This window comes from Ptychodera flava, chromosome 10 (assembly GCF_041260155.1).
Source record: "Ptychodera flava strain L36383 chromosome 10, AS_Pfla_20210202, whole genome shotgun sequence".
Taxonomy (NCBI): domain Eukaryota; kingdom Metazoa; phylum Hemichordata; class Enteropneusta; family Ptychoderidae; genus Ptychodera; species Ptychodera flava.
In genome coordinates this window covers 31,618,895-31,641,956 of record NC_091937.1, presented here as the reverse complement: position 1 = coordinate 31,641,956, position 23,062 = coordinate 31,618,895, and the positions used below count along the sequence as shown (strand labels likewise).

The 23,062-nt window shown below is 38.2% G+C and overlaps 2 protein-coding genes across 3 annotated transcripts in view; one reads left to right on the top strand and one right to left on the bottom strand.

The window, feature by feature from the left end:
• LOC139142526 (four and a half LIM domains protein 2-like) overlaps positions 1 to 6,481 on the bottom strand; it is a 63,971-nt gene extending 57,490 nt beyond the window's left edge. Inside the window, exon 1 of one of the 2 annotated variants that reach the window (XM_070712482.1) lies at positions 6,321 to 6,481. In XM_070712482.1, the coding sequence (XP_070568583.1) occupies positions 6,321 to 6,344 (24 nt within the window). In that variant the 5' untranslated portion in view covers positions 6,345 to 6,481. Of the gene's footprint in view, positions 1 to 2,694; positions 2,825 to 6,320 lie in introns of those variants that run through there. The other variant, XM_070712480.1, reaches the window with a different exon arrangement.
• A 3,298-nt stretch (positions 6,482 to 9,779) lies between these two features.
• Positions 9,780 to 22,636, top strand: LOC139142525 (2' cyclic ADP-D-ribose synthase AbTIR-like). The gene is made up of 4 exons (XM_070712478.1): positions 9,780 to 9,972; positions 13,991 to 14,206; positions 14,964 to 15,029; positions 16,713 to 22,636. The coding sequence occupies exons 1-4, from the start codon at positions 9,900 to 9,902 to the stop codon at positions 17,129 to 17,131; spliced, it is 774 nt and encodes a 257-aa protein (XP_070568579.1). The 5' UTR covers positions 9,780 to 9,899; the 3' UTR covers positions 17,132 to 22,636.
• Positions 22,637 to 23,062: the final 426 nt, after the last annotated feature.

Below are 23,062 nucleotides of genomic sequence, written 5' to 3'. Positions count from 1 at the left end.
GAATGAAACAAAACAGTTACATGTATTAAGCTGCTGCATATTGCAGTTGTACCAAAGTTTTGGGGAATTTTACCATTGTGGCTCTCTTTGGTATATTGATATGGCAGTTGCACTGGGGGAGGGGGAAGGGGGGCTGCAGTAAAAATGCCGCTGTGACTGCATATCATTTATAAATGTTCTTTAACCTTAGCTTTTAAACCATAGAAAAACACTGATATTGTTTCCACACAAAAAGCGGCATTTGAGATTAGCAGAATCCAGTCAATTTGCTCTTCAAAGTGCGATGTCGCCTTGAAAGTCTGCCTGTTTTTTCAAAGCCCAGTGCTCCAGGTATTTAGCAATAAATCAGCCATTACTGGTATGTGCAGCGGTTTTAAAAGCTTAGGTCAATTGTCATCCCTGTGGTTTAACCCCATGATCGCGGCACCACCCTCTTAACACCCCCCACCCCCTCCTAGTTTATTCAGTCTGGCCAGTCTAATCATCATTGGAAATCAACAGTTTGAGCTGACACAGCACCAAAATAAATAAAAGTTCAGAGGTTTAGTGATTTCCGCATTTACATGTATGTTAATGCACATACACGTACTATCACCTTGGAATGCCGTGGGCACTATACTCAGTCAGCGGAACATGGTGAATAATGAATGAGATTTGGACACCTACAGCTCGATAAAAAAGAACGTTTTGTAACGTTCATGAGCACTTGGATTGCCAAAGTTCACATGATTCACACCAATGGCAATGGGGGTCAACTTTTAAGGTCACAGCTCGAGGACATTCGACATTCGCCAAAGCACTTTACTCCCCGTTTGTCATTCGGTAAAATGGGCTGTCCAGAACAGTTAAGACCAACCTTGTCAGCCATTACCTTGGTAGTGTGAGACATTTCAATGCTTTACCCCCATCTGTTGATGGTGATATTTTTGCATACTCAAAAGAGGGGCATGTTGGGGTGTGCCTAACATGGCTGACACAATCTTTGGCCAAACAATATGAGCTCCAATCCATCCTCTATCCACATCACTCCTTGTGCAGAGTGAAGTAACATGAACTGAGGAAAGTGAGAAATATTACATGTACAACCTTACGTAATATTGAGTACAAAATTCTTTATGAATCATATAATATGTCGATTAATAATAAAAGGCATGATTATTTAGAAGCAGATAGCCAGATAATTCACAAATTCCAAAGATTCTCATTTAAAAATTGTACAAATTTCACCCAGTTATTCCAAAGAAAAAATTTCACCCCACATTTCTCTTCCTTGTACAAGCCCTTTGGTAATAAATATCTCTCCATTGTTCCCGCAAACCCCTTCCTCAATAAAACTTTACGCGATCAATCAAATTTTATTTGACTGGCGTTGTTCCCATTTCATGTTACATTGTCATCTCATTTTGTCATTTACACTGATAGATATTGGATTCCCTTCAAAGTCCCACTACATTTCGGGAAAAATAGCCGGATATGATAATCTATTCTGCCGCATGATTGAACGACTGTCAGAGAAGTTTATTTTTTCTGCAGTCAGTTGTTGTTCGCCATACAGAGGGAAAGAATGGAACTCTTCTCAACAAACAGTGTAAACTACTTTTATGTAATGTGTTTACACAATCTGAAGCAAATTTGTTCAAAACTCTTAGTTTAAACAACTGAGTCACAATTTTCCACTATTTCAACAGAATTTGCAAAAAATGCACAATGGTGAAAATCAATACCCAATGTAAAGATAATTCCCAATTGAGAGAGAGAAGGGACGCCAAATGTCCTGGGAATATTTTTGAGATAGTATCTTTGGTGATGGAGGGACTATTTTGTATATACTGAACAGCTCTTCATTTGTGTCTGTTTGTGATCTTTAATTAACTTTTGCTCTTTTTAATTAGCCGAGGAAGCGTGGGCGGACAGGTCAATAACGTTCCTGTAACACTTTTTGTTGTCAGAAGCTGTTTTTCAAATAACTACATCGATGGTGGGTCAGACTGCAAGTGTGGTGTGCGTGATATTATTATTAAATGTGGGTGTCGTGGATTGTAAATACCCGTAGCATTCAGCGAACGATTTTAATTAGTGGAATAGTTTTACTCCCTCTCACATTCATTAAACAGATGGGACCTTCAATCAGGCGTGGTTTCTCATCGAAGTGTGATACAACATGCACTCAAACGACAATTAATCGGTCCGTAACCTCCCATCAACGGTATACCACGCGTCCACGGAACAGAAACGTTCAAACTGGTCGCTCAATTCTCCGTCAAAAAGGGAACGCGACTCGGCCCTCAGGGCCCAGACAAATATATTGATCCACGCGAAAATGAAGCCCGGTGTGTGTGTTTCTAAGTCACTGACATGAAAGTGCCTCAGTCTTCTAGGGTCCATGGGCTATCTGAGTTTAGACGTCATTCGACGGACTGGCTGTGCATGATATTGCCAGCGTTGGGCTGGGTCCTGTGTAATTGATCGATCCACTCTACTGCCACTATATGTATACAATACTACGTGTTAGGATACTTCAGCTCGGGACCAGGGCTCGGTCTGTTAACAGTGTGTACCACCTGTTTGTACTAAAAGCGGAAACTCCACATCGTGGTCAGGACAAAAATGACAGATACTTGACGCTCCGTTACTTCATCGAAAGAAGCCACTGCCGAAAATATCCGAATTGCTGCAATGACAATTAAAACTCACCTTTCGAACTAACGGCACAGCGTCCCCGGACTCCGCCATCTTGAAACTGTACCACTATCAGTGAACTACTGTCAGAAACTCGCGTACTTTACACGCCGGGGGTATTCTACCCTCCTGTTGATGGAAAGAAATACCTGGACAACTTGAGAAAATGTTTCTCTTACTGAAAAAAAATTACCTTAGCGATATAATTTGAGCACTTTGTAACACTTTTTATGATCTTCGCATGTATTTCTTTCGGTTCATTTACTTCGATAAAACTTTAATTAACCCACTACTGTGCGTCCCCCGAAAGTGCGTAAATTCGGAAGTGCATTGACCGCTGCGATCGAGTCGGCTAGGTGCGGCAGCGGAAAAGCATGAAAAGAGAGATCCTTGGTGCGGTCATTTCCTTTCTAAATATGATGAGTGGGTCCAATGTTATTATGTCCTCCGGGTCGCGGCAATCTGTATTACACAATCAACACATTCCGGTAAATGACATCAATACAGGCAACATTTCGCGCTTGCTATAGGCCTACTATCAGACATTTTAATAGTCCTAGACAGTTCTACATGAAAAGTTAAAAGAAGTGTCATTCCAGGTAGTTCTGGTTCTAATTCTTTCTATGTCATATTTATAGTAGTAAGTGTATTCACGGAGGTCCATTCCCATAGGAACACGTGGCGTCCGATGTTACATTAGGGCCTACTGTATATAGGCCCTATAAGCCTACGTACACAAAACACTGCACGCGCTTGTGTCCCTGCGAGCAATCATTCCGTCCCTGGCCCCAAGTGAAGTGTAGACCGGCAAATTCTTCTTGCGCCTCTGTCAAAATGGAAACCCTCTTCATTAAAAAAAAACAATGACCCCTTGTCAAGTTGTTTAACGCAGAGATATCCGTTGTCATGACAGCATGTTATGAAAGACAGGAGCGACTTGAGAGGCTGTCTCCTGGAGTGGGTAGCGACAGTTAAAAGTGTTATCACTGGTGATATCTGCCGATAATGTAAACAGAGGCAAGGACAAGATGCTTACACGTGTTCAACCACAGTTCAATAGATTTGCATGACAACTCGATAGCCTGGAGACCACTGTTGATATATGTTATGTATGGCACGTTGGCTATATAGTGAACATCTTCATTAGCGTAGGAGGCCGGGTCCTTTATCGCACTTCGTTATCGGGAATTCTCACAATGATAGGCCTATTAAACATGGATCATCAGATCTTGGGAGCGAGTGGTCAAACATATCAGAACAAAATCGATGTGAGGCGAATAGATTATCTAATCGCAATATTGCCAAAACTTACCGTCAAATATTTGACATTTTTTTGCATTTTAGGCACAGAATGTATAAGCTTACCCTTTTCCCACCAGTGCCGTCACTTGTTTCTGTCGTCAACATTTTCCCTTTAGACTTTGACAATAATATGTATGTATAATGTGCTTTCATAAAAATAGATTAGCCTATGTCTGCTGATTTTGGTAACTTCTTGATATTCTGTCGTATTTGTCGGAATATGTGGTCATTGGAACTGCGCTGAAAGATCGTATGGGACTCATACGACCAATTTGAACACTGTATTAAAGTCATTGGGGTTTGCTGAAAGCACGGGTTGGTTATCATGTATTCATCATACGCAAAGATGCCGAACGACATCACAAAATTGATAAAATTCGAATTTGCGATGAAACTCACAGCTTTGTAGAGCGGTCCGTATCCTAAATTCAGGCAAGATTGTACGCAAGTTAAATAATATCTAATTATTGCCTACTTCAGCAACTGTTAAAATCAACAATATTGGGCTATTACCAGATTACATACGCTGGTAAAACGACACCAGTTACAGGACTTTGTATAATACAGTATAAAACTGGGACAGTCATAGCTTATGTTACAGCTGTCACAAAACGATCGATGACGACCAAATCTGCAACATAATTTTTCTAAATGGTGGGTAATATGACTGGAAAGCTAAGAGAACGTAGCAGCAACGTTGTCATGTGTGATACAAGTAAAGTCCATCGGTGAGACTAGCATTGCTGGATATACACTACAGGGTGCATCAAGTTACACGGAACCGCAACTGCGTCAATAGTTTCCTTAGTCGAGATTTAATTTGTCATACGTATAAGCTAAGCCTTATCTTCTGTATCGAAAAGATAAAGAAGTTGAATATTTGTTAACGATCTCATAATATAGGCTGGTGACTTATCTATATACATTTCATTTAATTTGCATTCTTATATTTCTACATTTGGTAGCGCATCACTCCGACTTCATTGAGTGAGAGACAAATCGCCCGTATGATCATGAAATCGACGGATCGCAATGGCTCCGTATAAATATAATGACATGTCTGCCCGTTGTGAACATGTCTCGGTACGCCATGCGACCTGCAACTACTATTTGTCCGCTTGCCTCCGTACCTCCGTGGGTCGGAGGTACGGAGGCAAGCGGACGAATAGAATCTAGGCTAACTACTATTAGGCCCCCCCCCCCCAAATACATTGTGCTGTTCCGATAACATGGTTTCAAAAATAGGGTAGGTAGGTCGGCAGGGTTTTGTTCCAAAATATTTTTTTTTATATTTAAATATGCATTTTTTAAGGGTTCAAGGGCAAAGTTATGAGTGTAGTGACATAGCGGCCGCCGCGTAGTATGCTTAGAATAATTCTATGCATATTACGCGGCGGCCGCTATATCTAAACACTCGTAACTGTGGTTCAGGGCAGTCAAACACTGGCAACAACGTTTCAAGAAAAATGTATCATACATATAAAAGGAAAAAAATTACATAAAAGACACCTTCGTTCAAGCAAAAATCAAATGCAAGAAACGAACGCGTGGTTTTACGGTTTTTTTCTGTACTTCCGTGTTTACGGATAGCTCTAAAAAATTTAGGGTCGGCGGGTTAAAAATAGCAAAGGGTAGGTCAGGTTATCAGAATAGCACAGTTTTTTTTGTTCGGCCTTATTTAAACAGCGATGTAGGAAATAGCTGTCAGCAGGCAAAAGCAACCGGCTGTCGGCTAAAATTTGCCGGCTATGAAAGTTTACTTTTAGTTTCAAAAAATCAGGACATTTTGCACAAACTGTATGTGCATATATATAACACTACTTGTAACCGCCTGTACTTTTATATATGCCACTTTTAACCATAATTGTCTACATCATTTTTTAAACCACATTCCCTTCGGTGGAGGGACTGCTTATAAGCCTGTACAAGTCCAGAATTATTTGATTAAAAACAATCGTCCAAATGAAACACCAACTACATGGTCATTGAGGCTATAGCGCTCGTTTATTACCCCGAGGGGCCATGCATTACCACAAACACATCGCTATCAAGTTCCCTGAGGCTGTAGGCCGATGGGTATAGCGATATGTTTCTGGGAACGCAAGGCCACGAGGGGTAATAAATGGTTTCTATAGACCGAATAAAGACCAGGTTTACAGGTGTTTAATAACACACCACATGCCCATTCTCTTCTATGTTATTGTTTTAAATGTGCTTTGATGCAGAAGCAATGAGACTGTCACAAAATGTCATTAACTTAGTAGAGAGGTTTAAGCCACAGCGCGGGAACAGTAGTGCCAATTTTTTCACAAAAAGAAGTAAAAATGTCCGTAGCATACCGTGTAACGTCCTTTGTTGTACATTCTTTGTTGACCATGAGTTTTATAAGTTTCTACGCTGTTGAAGTAGAAAGTATAGCTGTTTCGTTGCTCACCATGACCCACTATTGTTTCAAAGTTGCAGACGACACTGAGCGTATGCTTGGCCTTCTCACAATCCGCAGCACACATGCATTGTCGGACCAGGTATCCCACAATGCATTGCTACGGCGGTATCGGACAACGTATACGCTGATGTTGTGCTGTGCGACGGATTGTTCTACAAGAATAACACAAATTTGCAATGCCAAAAAATGCCTCCGTGTATTTTGTCTTCATTGGCGATGAAAATGTAGGTCAGAGTGTAAATTTCTATATAGTGTTCTATGAAATAACGTGACCTTCGTATACCATAAAAAGTTTTAAGAGTTCTGAACGCACAGTGTATATAACCTAGCGCGCACTGGATGTTGGAACTTGTAAAAAGATCGAAGTCTTGGCTCTCCAGTCTGCTGTCTTTGTTGCTTCTCAACCCTTATTTCAACCAATGCATATCGAGAACATGATGAAGAGGAAGAAAAGGCCCAAACCAGTTGTTTGAAAAGGCAAACTTTCTCTTACAATTTGGCCATTTTATCGGTCATTTCTTTGATAAGTAAAAAGTCTGTAAACATGTATTTCGCTCAACATCTTTAAACTTAAACAGCTGAAAGAGCGGCAGATGAACGTAAAAAATTCGAATACGCTCTACCGCGCTCATGAAGATAAGGTAAGAAAAGAAAAGAAAAGAACTAAGGTACAAAATTTGTGCTATCATTTTCTACATCTGAGCCACTGTCGCTTGCGGTTCGATACACGATGGGGGTAAAAACCTCCATGGATACACCGCGAAAGGCCCCGTAAACATTAGAAACTTTCTATGCTCACTCGGGCCTTCGCCGTGCCCCGAACCACACGGCATTGCAAATCATATTCGTCTAGAAGTGATGATAAATGTCATGTTTTAAACATTTCTCTATCTAATACCCGTGTCTTGTGTGTGCCTATTACTTTTTTTTACCCCTGTACAGTATTAGCTGCTTATATAAGGTAAAAGACGGTCCGCCCGTGATCGAGCCACAGGCGACTGTGATCTGAGATATAAAATGCATGGTCGATTTCATCGTTTCTTCACATGCAAAAGTTCCAAAGAGCGGCTTTTCTCTCTATGGGGTCACTGCACAACTGTATCTCAGAATTGTATGATAGGGGCTTCCCCGTTGAAGGGTAAAATATGACGCAGAGGTCACCAGGTCAAGCATCCTGGTCTGTATCTGGAACATGCATATACCGTGAAAAACTGTGACATCGCGCTCTCTTAAATCATAGGGACAGGGAATAGGTGACGCATATTGAACCTCGTCCCCGACTTTAATTAATAATTGATCGTTTAGGTAAGTAGGCGTTGTGGAAATTCAATACCCTCTTCGAAGAGCGCTTAAAATATTTAGTACTGTTCCCGACCGGGGTTCTTCGCTGAAAGATGAAACATGGGGTTTCATGTTGCTTTAGTTAAACAGGTAAGGCATGACAGCTTGCAGGATACTTTTCCTGAATAAATTTATTTAGTTTGAAGATTCTACAGTGTTATGGCTATGTCACCTTCACAACAACTTCAAGCCGCTTCAAACGCAATGAAAGTCTTTTTGATATCATGGCTAATGTTAAACTTTGGAAAGCGTTGTTGTTGATATGTGTCTTTGTTTCATGTTGTTGTGTTTTATTGCGTGAAAATTCGCGTATATTTTCACACAAAAGTGACTTGTGTTGGTTTATATATCATTTTGATCAAAGTATATCATTATATCAAACAGAATGCACAGTGCACGAATCCTATTATTAAGGTAGAACGCGCCTCGGGGACAGATATTTGGACGAGTCTCTCAAATAGCTACAATTCTTTTCTGATTTGCCACTTATATGGGCTTATTTTAAAGCTCTTGGAGAAAGAAAAACTTTCAAGCTCTTAGTTTCCCGAAAATCAGAGGTTTAATTTTCCCACGGAGTTAACACATGGATGGCGGCCATTTTGAATTTCAAATATCGCAAAATGTTGGACAATTTGTTTCGCTAGTTTCAAACAGTCTTTGCACAGTGACCACCGATTTTTATTGTTGATTTGGTAAGAGAATAATTGAAAGTTTTGGCGAAAGTTTAGTCTTTCACTTTTGAGGCACATACTACCTTAAGTTAAAACTAAACTAAAATATCGTCATTTGTCAAACTATATTTCTATTGGAGCCTATTAGGCCTAAAGAAGCGTTTGTGTGACATAGGTTGGTATTTTCTTTATTGTTTTCAACAACTTCGTCGAAATGCGTGAAACACACAATGCACAACCACACACAATGAGTCCCTCTCGAGTAAACTGAGTACTATGTATAGGAGGCACATTATAAGAATTACATCTGTCACCACACATTTCACAATTATCATCCATTGATCGTTTCCAACTGTTCATATCGCAAGAAATCATTCTATAAAACGTGAGAGTAGGCCTAAGCTTATGTCTCTCAGCACTGTGAACAAGGACCACAGGCGTTATGTGAACTGGGTAGTTTTCATAGTGTAGAGATAATGCTGTGAATTTATACTACGTATGAGAACATCGGAACGTAGTATAAACTCACTGCATAAGCTTTTCACTACGAAAACTACCAAGTTCACATAACAATGATAACGCCTGCCACGGTCCACAACCGTGCGTCTGCGCACTACGATATGCGCCACGCAAAGGACAAGAGGGATGCAAGTTGTACTTGATCCAGTCCGATAAACTATTATCAGTCAAGAACACTCGTTAATAAATGACCTCTTCGTATGTTGACCCATGGAGGTAGTACTACCTCCATGATTGACCTTACTTTATGATTTTATAGTGCTACCAACCATTTCACTATCTCATATCTTGAATTAGTAAAATTTCCAGTTGCTCTAAACTCGGCTAAAACAAAAAAGGCATGCCTCTGCCTTTTGTGAGTAGAAGGTTGATATAAAATGTTCGGAGATCGTAAGTTAACAAGCAATTGTTGTATTTGGTGGTGAAAATATAACTCACATTAGACTATATTATGGTTATAAATTCACGGATTATCAATCCAGAATGGGCCCGCTCGCACGTAAGTTCAAGTACTATTTGGTCTATGGGTAGGCCTACAACAAACAAACGTAACAAAAAACGCTTTTTACCAAGTAGAAAATAGCGTAAGGTCTAGGAAAAAACCTGGCATGGGAAAATAACTTAAATATAAAGTAAGTGTTATAGTACGATTTTATTCCTGTTTCATTGGCCAGCCCTTTGTTTAAGCTCTCTTGTTTTTGTTCCCAGCCAAAACTACGGCCATGAATGAAGCCAGGCCTTTGGGCCGGCTGGCGAACGTATCGTCACCTGTTGCTAAGGTGACTTTAGCCACTGAGTTAAGGACTCCTATTATTTCTTTCAATCACCTCGGGAGTACTAGGTAGTGTCATGACCTCCACTGAGATGCATGAGATGGTCGCCCATTCTTGAGTGTCGAACTCCATCAACGGTGACACGGACGCTACCCTTACGCAGCAGGCATGGCGTCTGAAACTGAAGCCGATCCCATTGAGGACTTCGTCATGAACACTTTGTCGGCAAATATAACCCAAGGTAGGTTTGCTTTAGGCAGCGAAGAGCATAGAGGGGGTTTCCGGAATGCGGAAGTGGTTTCAAGCAGACATGACAGTGACTATCACGACAGTTATGCATGTCAGAGAGAGGGAGTGAGAATTCAATGACTGACATCTTCCAACTGGATGGGCTCGGGCGCGGCTTTACCCCATGCCCTGTCACCTGTCAGACCTCAGCGTGAATCCTTTTGCAAGGCCCGCGAAGTTTTCACATTAAACACGTCACTCTTGCGACCGCTGCACTCCTTTTTCAGCGTACACTGGTCGCAGTCATTCAGTCACGTTAATCGCCACCCCCAATTTGCATGTAGTCAATAGAACCGGAACTTTAGTTAGACAAACCACGACCTTGAGTATTTCGAAGGTACTCAGACAACCAGCTCAAATGTGATGCGAATAAACCCTTTCAAGGCTTGAACTTCTTTCCCCAGATTGAGTTCTATGAATGTGCTACATTTTTGTCGACTAAAAATCTTTACTGTTACTATATCACCCGAGCAATTGATAATACTTGTATGTATTATTGATAATATCTGATAATACGAAAAATTGATAATATTTGTATGTACGATGGATAATACCTGATGGCATAATGCAACTTTTTAGTTGATCACAAGGGTTTGAAACTCGAGTCGAGTAGTGGATATCGTGTGTATTCGACATGTACATTTCTGTTTATATACATGTGAGAAATCAGTGCTAGATGCCAAAAGCAGAGCGTTGTAAAACAAAAACAAAAATTCCTTCAAAGTACAAAGTAATAATATCTGATACTTAAGTTTCATGTTGCTTGCTAGCATCCGACATACATATATATATATATATATATATATATATATATATATATATATATATATATATATATATATATATATATATATATTATATATTATATATATATATATATATATATATAAATACGAAAATGGTTTGCTTGTCAATGCAGGCAAAGTATAGTGCTCAATGCATTTCTGCAGGGCGGTAATACTGAGAATCTAGGAACTTGTAGTTGTCACTCTACAGGCTGTTTCATGCGCTAAGCAATCATCCTGATGATTGCTTAGCGCATGAAACAGCCTGTAGAGTGACAACTACAAGTTCCTAGATTCTCAGTATATATATATATATATATATATATATATATATATATATATATATATATATATATATATATATATATATATATAATATATATACCGGTATGTGTATATATATACACTGTATATAATATATATATATATGTATATATACTGTATATGTGTGTTACAAATGTGTGTCTTTCTGTCTGTGTGTCTGTCCATGTAAAAATTACAGCAAGTTTATTTCGTGATCTTATTATCCACCGTATCTGTCTGTAACTTAAGTTTCATTCATCACAGTTACAAAATCATCTGATGATTGCTGGGATGCGGGAAACTTGGTACCACTCAGGAGACAGCTGTAAAATGTATTAAACTTGATCACAACCCTGATAATCATGGATACATGTAACTTCAGTTTACAGACATCATTACTATTTCGTACTTGAAGACAGCCTAATTGTATGACTTAGCTTTGAAATTTTTCATCAAGCTCTTTACCTGTCTGAGAATTTCAGTCAAGGCTACAAGTTTTGTTACAGACTTGAAAGAACGAAACCACTGTCTGTACAGCTGTGATGTTCACCCTGCAGTCATCCAGGTTTTATGGTGATCGATAGGACCTACACCTCTGCCCTATACAGTTCTCCTTCTCTGACCAGCCTTAGGCACCATTGTAACACCCTGCAATCTTGGCTGCAGAAGTTGTCTTGCTCCTGACATACTTTTGGGTGGTGTTTCTGCAATTTTTTGCACAACGTGTTGCATGAACATGTTGTCAAACGACGACTTCCTCTTCCAAAATGACAGCAAAGATAACATATTTGGAAAATTGAATACAGTATATGCTCTATGATGCAACATTTATGCATGCCAATCACCTGCCCCACAGAGGACAGGTAAATATTTGGCCAGGCAGGTGAAACTTTACAATTTCCTGCACTAGGGACAGATGGAAATAATGTATGTTTTTGCTTGCTTTGATCAGAGGAGATCGATGTATACGTATTTCCAGTATGTCAAACCTAACTATCAGAGTACATGTATGTAGTATTTTTCCCTGACTGGCAGTGTTTCAAGTTACCTGCCCACATTTCTGCTTGCTATTCTTGTCCAAAACTTTCCTACTCTCGTATCAACACAACACAGAAATCATAACGCGCAGAAGATACCACTTCACAAAGAACAGTATCAGTTGTCTCTGTTGCTTCCATTATTGTAGGTAGTGCGTCACCCATAATAAAGGTCACTGTAGACTCTTTGAAGGTTGATTACCATGGTTACGAAGTATGCAACAATTCAGCCTAGTTAAGATGGCCATGATAGTGTTGCGTTGACCATATGTTTGGTTTTAGTGAAGCCTGCCCAGTCTTTGTAGAGAACTGATTCAATATTAAATGTAAAATGACTTTCTGAGGTAAAAAATAATACCATGAAATTACTTTGTTTGTTTTTTCTTCATATGGGTATGATATTTTTGAATTTCACTTCATCTGTGTGCACATATAATGTCGGATATAACAGTGTTATGTGCACACTGGCGTCCAAGATAAAATTGTTCTAGGTATGTGAATTTACTTTGGGAAATATGATGACAGTTTCTGTCTTATAGTTCTCCAATCAAGATCCTTTGTATTGTCATCGTAAAAAAAAAACTAGGTTGAACCATTTGCTCTGAGGGGGTTTGTGAAGCTCAGGTATCAGGTCATTAGAAATTGTCTTCAGCAAAAAGCCGAATAAGCCAATGTGCATTCATGCAATCCTTGTGGCATAATGGGAGCAATGTTGCAATATCACTTGCCCAGAAATCATTATCTGAAGAACATTCAAATTATACATGTAGACAGGTAATATTGCTAAAACTAGGATTGGCCTTAGGTCAATTTAGGAAAATCATACTATTCTTTGTATTTACAATGTTCTCTAAAGCAAAAAACAAATAGAGAGTCAACAATTTAAATAACAATACATAATTTGCATATCTTTTGTGTGGTTAGGAGTACATGAGTGAATAGATTGCTCCAAGAACACAGGAGTGACCTGTCACCTAAAAAGCCCCATAGAGAAGCGTGATTTCTATGCAATGCCCCAAAAACATTGTGGATGGTGATTGTTAGATATTGTTTTCTAAGCTGTCATTTTCTAGCCAGTTGAGTTTGACCCTCCGTGCTGATGTACATACGGTAACATTCGGGGTACAGAAATAGTAACATTCGGGTCATTTACTTTGAAGGGGCAGTCCCTTTATGCTTTGTACTTCCATTTGTTCTTGTTGACATTCGAGCATTTTACATGGTGAAAGTCCTTTGTTTCCTACTGAGTTTTTTTTTATTGAGTTAGACAACTTGCTTTGAGAAAAAAGGTTATAAACAATCTGCCCCTATAAAACGTGAGTTGAAAAGTGTGCACGCTATGCTGGAGTTATGCCTAGAAATTCAACAGCATTAGCTTTCTTGTTGGGTCAACTTTTGTGAGAGAAAAGCATCCCCTGCCAAAATTTTAAGACCTCTCGTACAATTTTGCCATGAATCAAAACAGCAAAGACCAAGAAACACCAAGCATATTCTTTTTGAGGTGTTACAAGTAAAATAACTGATGTTTCTCAAGACATACTCTTTGAGAGGCAACTGATTTTATATGGTGTTTGAAGTGATATCGTTTCCATTTCATTCACAGTTCATTTACATGTTTCGTTCGAAGTTATGTTTTACAAGGGTGGATTTTATGATAATATGATGTCCGTAATGATTTAACTAGATTTGCTCGTAAGGCTGTTTGTTTTACCCCCTTATCACCATGGTTTAGTCCAAAGCCACTGTTATCAAAGGTGATTGTGGACCAGTCTACAGGGAATTTGGGGGTGAACTGATTAAATGAAGTCCCCTCTTGCTAACTACATTGCTGTTATTTTTTCCCCAGATGACCTGACTCAGATGAAGAGACTCTGCAAAGGGGACCACACAGTTCACGGTGCCGATCTTGAAACGGCCGTCAAGGCGACGGATCTGCTTCTCCATCTCAAAGGAGATGGTAACTGGTCCAAGGACCACGTGGAGTTCTTGGTTGATCTGCTGACCAAAGCCAACAGAGTGGATCTAGCTAGAGAGCTGCAACAATACTGGGCCACCTCCAAAGGTAAGTGGCTGGCATGCCCAGATGCATCATGGTCCTACATGAATGAATTAAAAACAATGATCTCCTATATTTAAATATTGAGCGCCAAAGTCAATTTTTGTCACCCTTATAAAATATACCACAGTCAATTTTTGTCAGATTTTTGCCAAAATTTTAATAAAAAAATGTGGCCAATGAAATGTCATGTTCCTTTGGTCCAAAATTATATGAAAAATTACGGAAAAATTCATAAAAATTGGTAAAATGTTGGACTAAAATTTTGGTGGGAGAAAATACAGCATTCAAAGGGTTATCACATTTCTCACATGGTCATCATTACTGTAATGATATGTTGAACGTTTTATTAATTAACGTGAATTATATATAAAAAGGCAGTAATGTTAACTTTTAATGAATTTTTCATTGTTTTTATTTTGTGTGTCAATCATAAATTCTTATTCTAGTCGGAAAAGAATGTTGCAACACCAACTATTTAGCTTGTCTACATGGCATCTATAAGTGTAAAATTCACCGTTATTGTTTTCATTTGAATTCTAGTCCAGACCAGAATTCACTGATCAACAATAACAACACAGTTTACACATATACAGGCTTAGTTGACAAGCTGAATACTGTGTATATCAACATGCTTTGGGGAGTAGAACAAGAAATTATGGTTGACATTAAAAATAAAAGGTGAAAAAAAATCATCAAAAGTTAGCATTACTTGGCCTTTAATATAAGTCAATTAATTTATTGCCATTCCCTGAAAACCTAGGAGAAGAATCCATCCAGCGCCCGGATGATCCATTACCTCCGGCAAGACGACCATCGGAAACTCCAGGTAAGATATGGAGAAACAAATCATTTGTGAACTCAAAGTGTTTTGAGCTATTTATCCCCATTCCAATTAGGAGTCCATGTTACTTGCAAGACAGTGCACTGATGCTTGTCTTCTCAGACTAAGTAATCTATTGTGTGACCAAAGTTTTGGCCACGATTTCTTTAAGATGATTTTGGAATCTCTGCACCATTTCTGGTCCCAAAAATTACCGGGAAACTGGGTACACTTTACCTGAGTAAGGTCCTCAACAAAACACTATTGAAAATTTGCAGAAACAAATTGACTAAATGTTATTGTAAACATAATCATTAGACTTGTTGATCATACTAGTGTATAGTGTCACTTGTCCAAAAAATGATACTTACTTCTTTATGTAAACAAACAGGTTTGAAATTAGTAGTTTTTGAGTCTACACCACCAGCTTTTCATTTTGGAACACCAAATAAGGATGTTGGTGACACCCTGTGACAACCACTCTTATCTTATGAAGGATTTGAAAATTTTCACAGAAATATTAATGACGCTTCAGACTAAAGTGAGTTAAAGTCCCTCCATCAAGGTACTAAAACTAATATAAAAAAATATCATATATAGTAGCAATCATTTCCAGTCTGTTCAAACCAGAGTTGTCTATTCTTGATTCACAGGGGAAGCTAATAGTTATCCACTCCCAGGTATAAGTAATCTTTTATGACAACATTTTGCTCGATGAGTAATAAATCATTGACAATTTTAAAATTCACAAGTTATCAACCTGTCCAACCCATTCCCTGTAGACAAGTCCACAATCACCATCGATAACAATGCATTTGGATCAAACCATGGTGATGAAAGGGTTAAATGCAGTGTCCATCAGCAAATTATGGTCTTCAAATTTGTTTCATGATAATCACCCTCCTTTTCATTTATGACCACCCACAAAATTGTTCTGGAGGGCTACACAGACAAACGCACCACAAATAAATTTTGAAACCTTGATGTTACATATACACATACAGGTGTTACTGCAATGTTTTGGCTCACTCAATTTCTTTGTATTTTGCCTACCTTGGCTGCTTAATCCTTTAGTTTTGCTTTCAGTTGTACAGTTTGCTTGATAACTCACTGTACCAGCTGGTGGTAGAATATTTGTATCTGTAACAGTCACGGGGATGTTGCTTTTCATTTGATTTTGTGTTTGGTCTTGCATCGCATTCCTTTCATCATAATGTCATCTGTTCACCCCAATTCAGTGTAAAATGATTGACAAAAATTGGTTTGGGCCAAACCATTGCGGTGAAAGGGTTAAAGTAGATTTGTCCTTTTAAACATCTCTTGATATTTGACACTGGCATTATGAATAGAAATGCCAAGATGAAGGGAAAAGGATGGTTTCTATGGTATGTATGACCACCAGACTTCAGGATTTCACAACGGCGACGGCGTGTCACCAGATGTGCTCTGATGTTGTTACTGACCAGAATGGTACCTTTCTGAAGGGCAAATGAGAACCAATGCATGTACCAGAACACTGCATCATGCTTGTACATTTGTTAGCTTTCAAACAGGTGACGATAATTCGAAAAAACGGACAAGTAGGCAGTGTGTGCTGTTATGATTTGAATAGCAAATAATGAATACAGCAAACCCCAACAGTCTAGTTCATGCCATTAAAAGTTTTATACTGGTTTGTTTGCCATACAGATTATGATGTGTACATATCTTTTGCCGAAAACGACAACAACTCCTTTGTGCAGCCCCTGTCGGCAGCCCTGAAGTCATGTGGCTGTGCGGTGTACCTTGACTGTCGTGACGCACAGCCTAGCAACGAAGCCAAAGAGAAATTGACACACATCCTCATCAAGAGTAAAGTGTTGGTCTTCGTCATCTCGGACACAGTCATCACGAAAGGCTATTGGTCCAAACAGGAGCTGGGCACCTACATACAGTTCGGAATCCCGATTTATCCAGTTTGGATTGGCGTTACCAGGGAACAAGTCAAGAAATTCTCGCCTTACTTGGCGGGCGTCCTCGCGGAGGTGTACAGTGTGGACAAAGTTATCACCGAAGAAATCTGCCTGTCCCTCGCCAAGAAAATCAAGCAGAAAGTTGATGTTCTGTAGATAAACTTTTCACTGCCTCCAGCTGCAACTAGTTGTGTATAGTTTTCACATTTTAAGGTCGCATGCTAAAGACAGATTCAATATGAGGTTCATGGACCAATACATGTAGCCATTTTCAGAAGAGCATTGTTTCCATAGATACCAACTCCATGGTAACTGTTACCATGGATACCAGTAGGAATGGAAACAATATTCTCAGGAGAATATTGTTTCTATTGATACTATTTCTATGGTGACTGTTACCATGGATACTAGTAGGAATGGAAACAATATTCTCAGGAGAATATTGTTTCTATTGATACTATTTCTATGGTAACTGTTTCCATGGATACTGGTGGGATTGCAGTTCACAAACCAAGTATCTGACTGCATCAACCATAAACGCCTCACTTGAACTCATAGGTTTGGTACGATGTATATCTGAGCTACCAATAATGAACAAAAAACACAATTGACTGTCTGTCAGAAATGGATTTTGAACGTTGTCTCTTTCAGTACAAGGGCATTTTAGGATTTTTCCCCATCTCATGTAGAACCTGTCTTTTATATAACAGCATTTACTGTATGCAGATCAGTGCAGGCATGTATCCACATACAGTGTTAAGCTCTGTAACTCATTTACTTAAAGCCCACTGCATGTCTCATAGGGAAAATATTATATTTTATATGTTGGTAGTAGATTGTTTATGCCTCATAGATGCTTCATTTGTTATTTGCTGCTCTGTGTACATGTTAAACACCAATATCTTAGCTTTGTATATTAGTATGTCAAATTTTACCCACTCTCCCACTGCACAAAGTCCTCCGTAAATTCTTTCAATTACATGTATGTCTAGATGTTGGTTTGAAAACATTGTTTGTGAAGTCAGGCCATGCATTTTGTTTTAATAATCTAACTACATTATCTGGGAAACTAAAAACTGGTTTTTTTTATTCTTATATATTTTTTCTACTTCTTCAATGACTCTCAAGTGTCAGTTGTAGGCCCTTTATTGAAATACATAATGTAAGGCATTTAACTTTGCCGTCACAATATAACCAGAAAGATATTTACCTGTATACCTTAAACTTTACAGAAATATTGAGTATCTTTGTCAGAGTTAAAAAACCACGAATTTCATAAGCTTTTTCAATAATGGTGCTCAGAAGCTACCATTGACGATATAAATTTATTCAAACACTTTCATGTTACCTGATGAACAGGACCCAGTCCGCCCATTTGGTGCTAAGGTCAAGGCGGTTGCTTCTGGTTGTTGCTCACGTCACCCAGTGATCTGTTATTATCTTGTTTTGATTTTGGTTTTGGTTTTTTTCCATCATACATGAGTTCAACACAATTGCTTTCATAGCAGTCCTGAACAAGTGCTTCATATTTGATGCCACAACCTTAACTATTCACAATATTGTATACCTGAAATAAATAGACTTCGTCCAATGAGCCACATCTCTGTCATGTCTCTAAAATTCTACAAAAAATGATGAGCATTTTGCAGTCAGGGAAAAAAATATCTGCTTTGATGGCCCCACATCAAAGTATATAGAGAAGAAAAAAAAGAAAATAATGAACAGAAAAGGTTCATTTGTGTCACTTTTTTGCCGAATGCCAAGGACCAGCAATAGATTTTTTTCCTGAGAGCCTAATCTGTATGATATATAACTTACATGATGGAGAAATTGATAAATACCCCCTAGGATGATGTTGAATTTTAGTATGGCTCTCTATGGCCTCAATATTCTACAACATATTCAAACAGAGAATATTTGACTTTATGTATGACATCATTCTCAAATCCATGACACTTTCTTTTCACTAGTTCAATGGCACTGTGCAAACTTGGCAAGTCAGAGTAAACAACATTGAAGGATATTTACCAAACAACTTTAGAATTCAAAGACGATGACAGGGTTTTAACCATTTTTAATTTTTTTTTATAATAATACTAACTGGCGATAAAACTATAAACATATTTGTAATAATTCTGTGTATTTTACTGAAATACAAAAGTGTTAATAATGCTGTCATTACTGAGTAATGGAAGCCAAGGTTCCATGGCAACCAAAGTCCATCTTATTCCAACTTATCAATTTCGTATAACTTATATGACAACCATTTCATGGTCGTACGTAAAAGTCTATTTTATTCCAGAAAGGTCATGACAATTAAAAGTCTACACAAAGGCTGGCAGCTTGTCTGAACAGTAATTGTACAACAGATCATTTCTTTCTTGATTGTACCATACCCCTCTGTGTATTTGAGTTTACATCTGATTTTACTGTTATCAAACTTTTCTTGTTGTTCTCTGAGTTGTTGTCCCTCTGTATTGATGATGCCTGCTAAACAGTAATTTTGTCTATGTTCACATATTTCATTGTAAAAAGACCCTTTTGTGGGCCAGTAGCTGAACTTTTGATTATTTTTTAATACAATATTTCATGTTTTTAAGGTAGAACGCACCTTGGGGATAGATTTTCAGGCTTTCAAATTTTGTCAATTCTCTTCTGACCTACCACTTGTGGGGACTCATTTTAAAGCTCTTGATGAAAGAAAATTTTTCACTGTCTCAGTTGTTTTAAAATCGAAAATTTTATTTTTCCCCAATAGAGTTAACAGGGACGGCGGCCATTTTGAATTTCAAAAAATTGGAAATCTTGTCTCTCTAGTACAGAATTTTGAACGGCGATCCCTGATTATTATTCTTGTTTTGGCAACAGAATGGTCAAAAGTTTCATTGAGAAAAGATTGAGCAAAAGTTTAAGTCTTTCACTTTTGAGCCACATGCTACCTTAATGTCGACTACAGTTTCTTGTTCCACTCCCCCGCAAGCATGTTGTGATACACAGTAGTCAACTGAGCCTGTACACGTGTAGACTGCATTGTCATTGTTGACGAGTGAATTCTGGCCAGGACTTGATTCAAATGTGGGCAATAACAGTACATTGTGCTCTTTCTATGTAGACAAGCTGAATAGTGGGTGTTTCATCATGCTGTGGAGTGCGATACCAGAATTTGTGGTTGACATACAAAACAAAATAGTCAAAAAGTCATGAAAAGACAGAGCTTCTGGCCCATTGATTGGTCTCACATGTACGTCGAGGTGAGCAAAACTACAAGTGTAACCACAGCCATCACCACATCGTCAAACATTATTTGAAGATAAAATAGCCTGTATATTATGTTATTTAGAAACCGCATAGGGAAATAAAGCTGAATCAGTAGGTTTTTAAAAGTTTTTGAAATAAAGATTTGATGTCTTTACCACTTGGTCAGTAACACACCTTTGTCTGTACGGTTGTATCATCTTAAGGTAGAGCACGCCTCGGGGACAGATATTCCGACTCTGAAACTTTTAAAATTCTTTTCTGATCTACCACTTGTTGGGGCTCATTTTAAAGCCCTTGGTGTAATAAAATTTTCGCCATCTTGGTTTTGCGAAAATTGAAAAATTTTATATTTCTCCATAGAGTTTACACAGTGATGGTGGCCATTTTGAGCACAAGTTTAAGTCTTTCACTTTCGAGGTGCATACCACCTTGTCACTTGTGCAGGAATATGTAGTGAATATGACATAACATCAGTCTCAGCTCTCTGCTTCCATAAAAACTTGCGAAGTACTAAAAGCTGCATAAAATCAAAGATGACATCTGTTTTCATACTGTAAAGAAATCTAAGAGCATAATCCACATTTTATAATCTTTTATGCAAATATTGGCCATGCACTTTGAGACCAGCCGTTTTTGCATTACTCCAGATGTTTGATTCATATGTAATTGTTTCATTCATTTTAAATTTGACCCACTCTTGTCTTACACAAGACCTTTGTAACTATGTAACCATCAACTTGGTGTGCACCTACTAGGGTGAGGGCTAATGGTAGGTAAACTGGTTTCATTTGAAATTCCATAGTTTCATCAGAGGGTTGGGAGTATCCAGCATGCACAAGACTGTCCAAGATCACCAATTTTCTTCCCTGGAATCTGTTTTCCGTGTATACCATTGGATCAGTCCAGTAATTCAATGAATAACTCTTGTACATGGTATCAAAAGAAAATATATTTAGGTTTCTCAAAGGTTCATATTTTTTCAACATGTGTATTTTTGGTCAGTTTAAAAAACTATGTTGTAGACTCTGTGCGAGGATTTCACAATGGCAAATCCTATATGTGGCAGTTATTGCAGCGATGTCCTGCAGTGATGTCATTATCATGAAATCTACAGATGCCTTTTAACTTTTGGTATCATATCTTATGTTGACTAAATTCATATGAAATTTGCATGTTATCATTGCATGTTGACATCCTGTGAGGATGACATCGTTGTGAAAAATCTACACATAGTGTCAAATTTTCCTTTCGATATGATATCCTCTGTCGATATCATCATGGTGAAATCTACATATTGCAATATTGCATGTTTTGGTGTCCTAATGAAATCTACACATTTGCAAAGATACACGTTTTGACATTATTGTGAAATATACATTGCTATATTGTGTTGATATCATTATTGTAAAATCTACACATTGCAATAATGTGTTGATATCATCGTGAAATCTACACTGCAATAATGCATGGTTGTTGATACTGGTATCATTATTGTGAAATCTATACATTGCAATATTGTGATATCATCATTGTGAAATCTACACTCTGCAATAATGCATGGTTGTTGATACTGGTATCATCATTGTGAAATCTACACATTGCAGTTATCTATCGTTCTCACCAGAGTATTCTATAGTGATACAATGATCATCAAAGGCATTATTTATGATATAGTGCCATATAGTGGTGTCACATGTGATATCTGGACATGACACTGACATTGCTGTGCTCTGGCACTCGACCAAAGACTGAAAGATTTTCATTTTTGAGTCTTTTCCATAGGGAGTTTGTACATTCCTTCTCCTTGATATCATGAGTGTATTTCCCTATTTTTCCTTAATTCTTGCAAACCCTGCTTCAGAGATTTCCCATTACCAGTGACTCTTTCAAACAAAACTCAGCCTTATGACCTTAAGCATGTGCAACGCCATATGTGCACAGACAGGATATAGAGAACATAAATACTTTTGATGATTCAAAATGTTTCATAGCAAAACTGATTCATGTTTTTAAAGTCTAGAAATGTATCTTTTAAACAAGATTTTGACCTCAAATTTGGAAAGGATGGTGTTTTTTATTGGTCTTTGGAGTTTTGTCATTCTTTTCAAACACCAAGCCTCATTGGCTTGAATCAGGTCACGTGTTTTTTATCAAGCCAAAGTGGCTAAATCTAGGTCATGTTTTTTATCGTCAAACCTCATTGACCAGAAGTGGGTCACGTTTTTTTTTATCAAGCTTCATCGATTAGAACTAGGTCACGTATATTTTTTGTCGAGGTGAAATCTTGTGACGTTAAAAAAAAGATCATGTCGTAATGTCAAATTTTAATAAGAAGTACCATCGTTATATCAATTGTATTAACTGCTCAGAATTGTAATAAAAATTAAAGATATGTGGCGTGAATATCACGTGAGAGAAATCCATTTATTGCGCTTCGAAAGTTTCCTTGGTTAATTTCCACTTTAATATTCCTGCACAAACTAGCACTTTCCACAGTATCTTACCCGACTCTCTGTAAAAAATTTTTGCAACAAAATGCTTTTTCTGCCCGATACCTCCCAGCTTATTAAGACTTTCCACTACGCGGGTAATAACTGGAACATTGTTGTAGAGCGACATTCGCGGCTTCACATTGTTTGTCGCGGGAAGTGCGCCCCCAGCATCGAACGGCAGAATAGTGCGAAAATCTCGTTTTAGCTTAAATATGATCTCGCTTGTATCTCACTGATATGATCGCCCGAATGCATTAGAACTCAAGTTCTTAGGCGATATTTCTTAGGGAATTTACCAGTAAAAAGGACAGTATTTCACATTAGGTGGCATCAAATC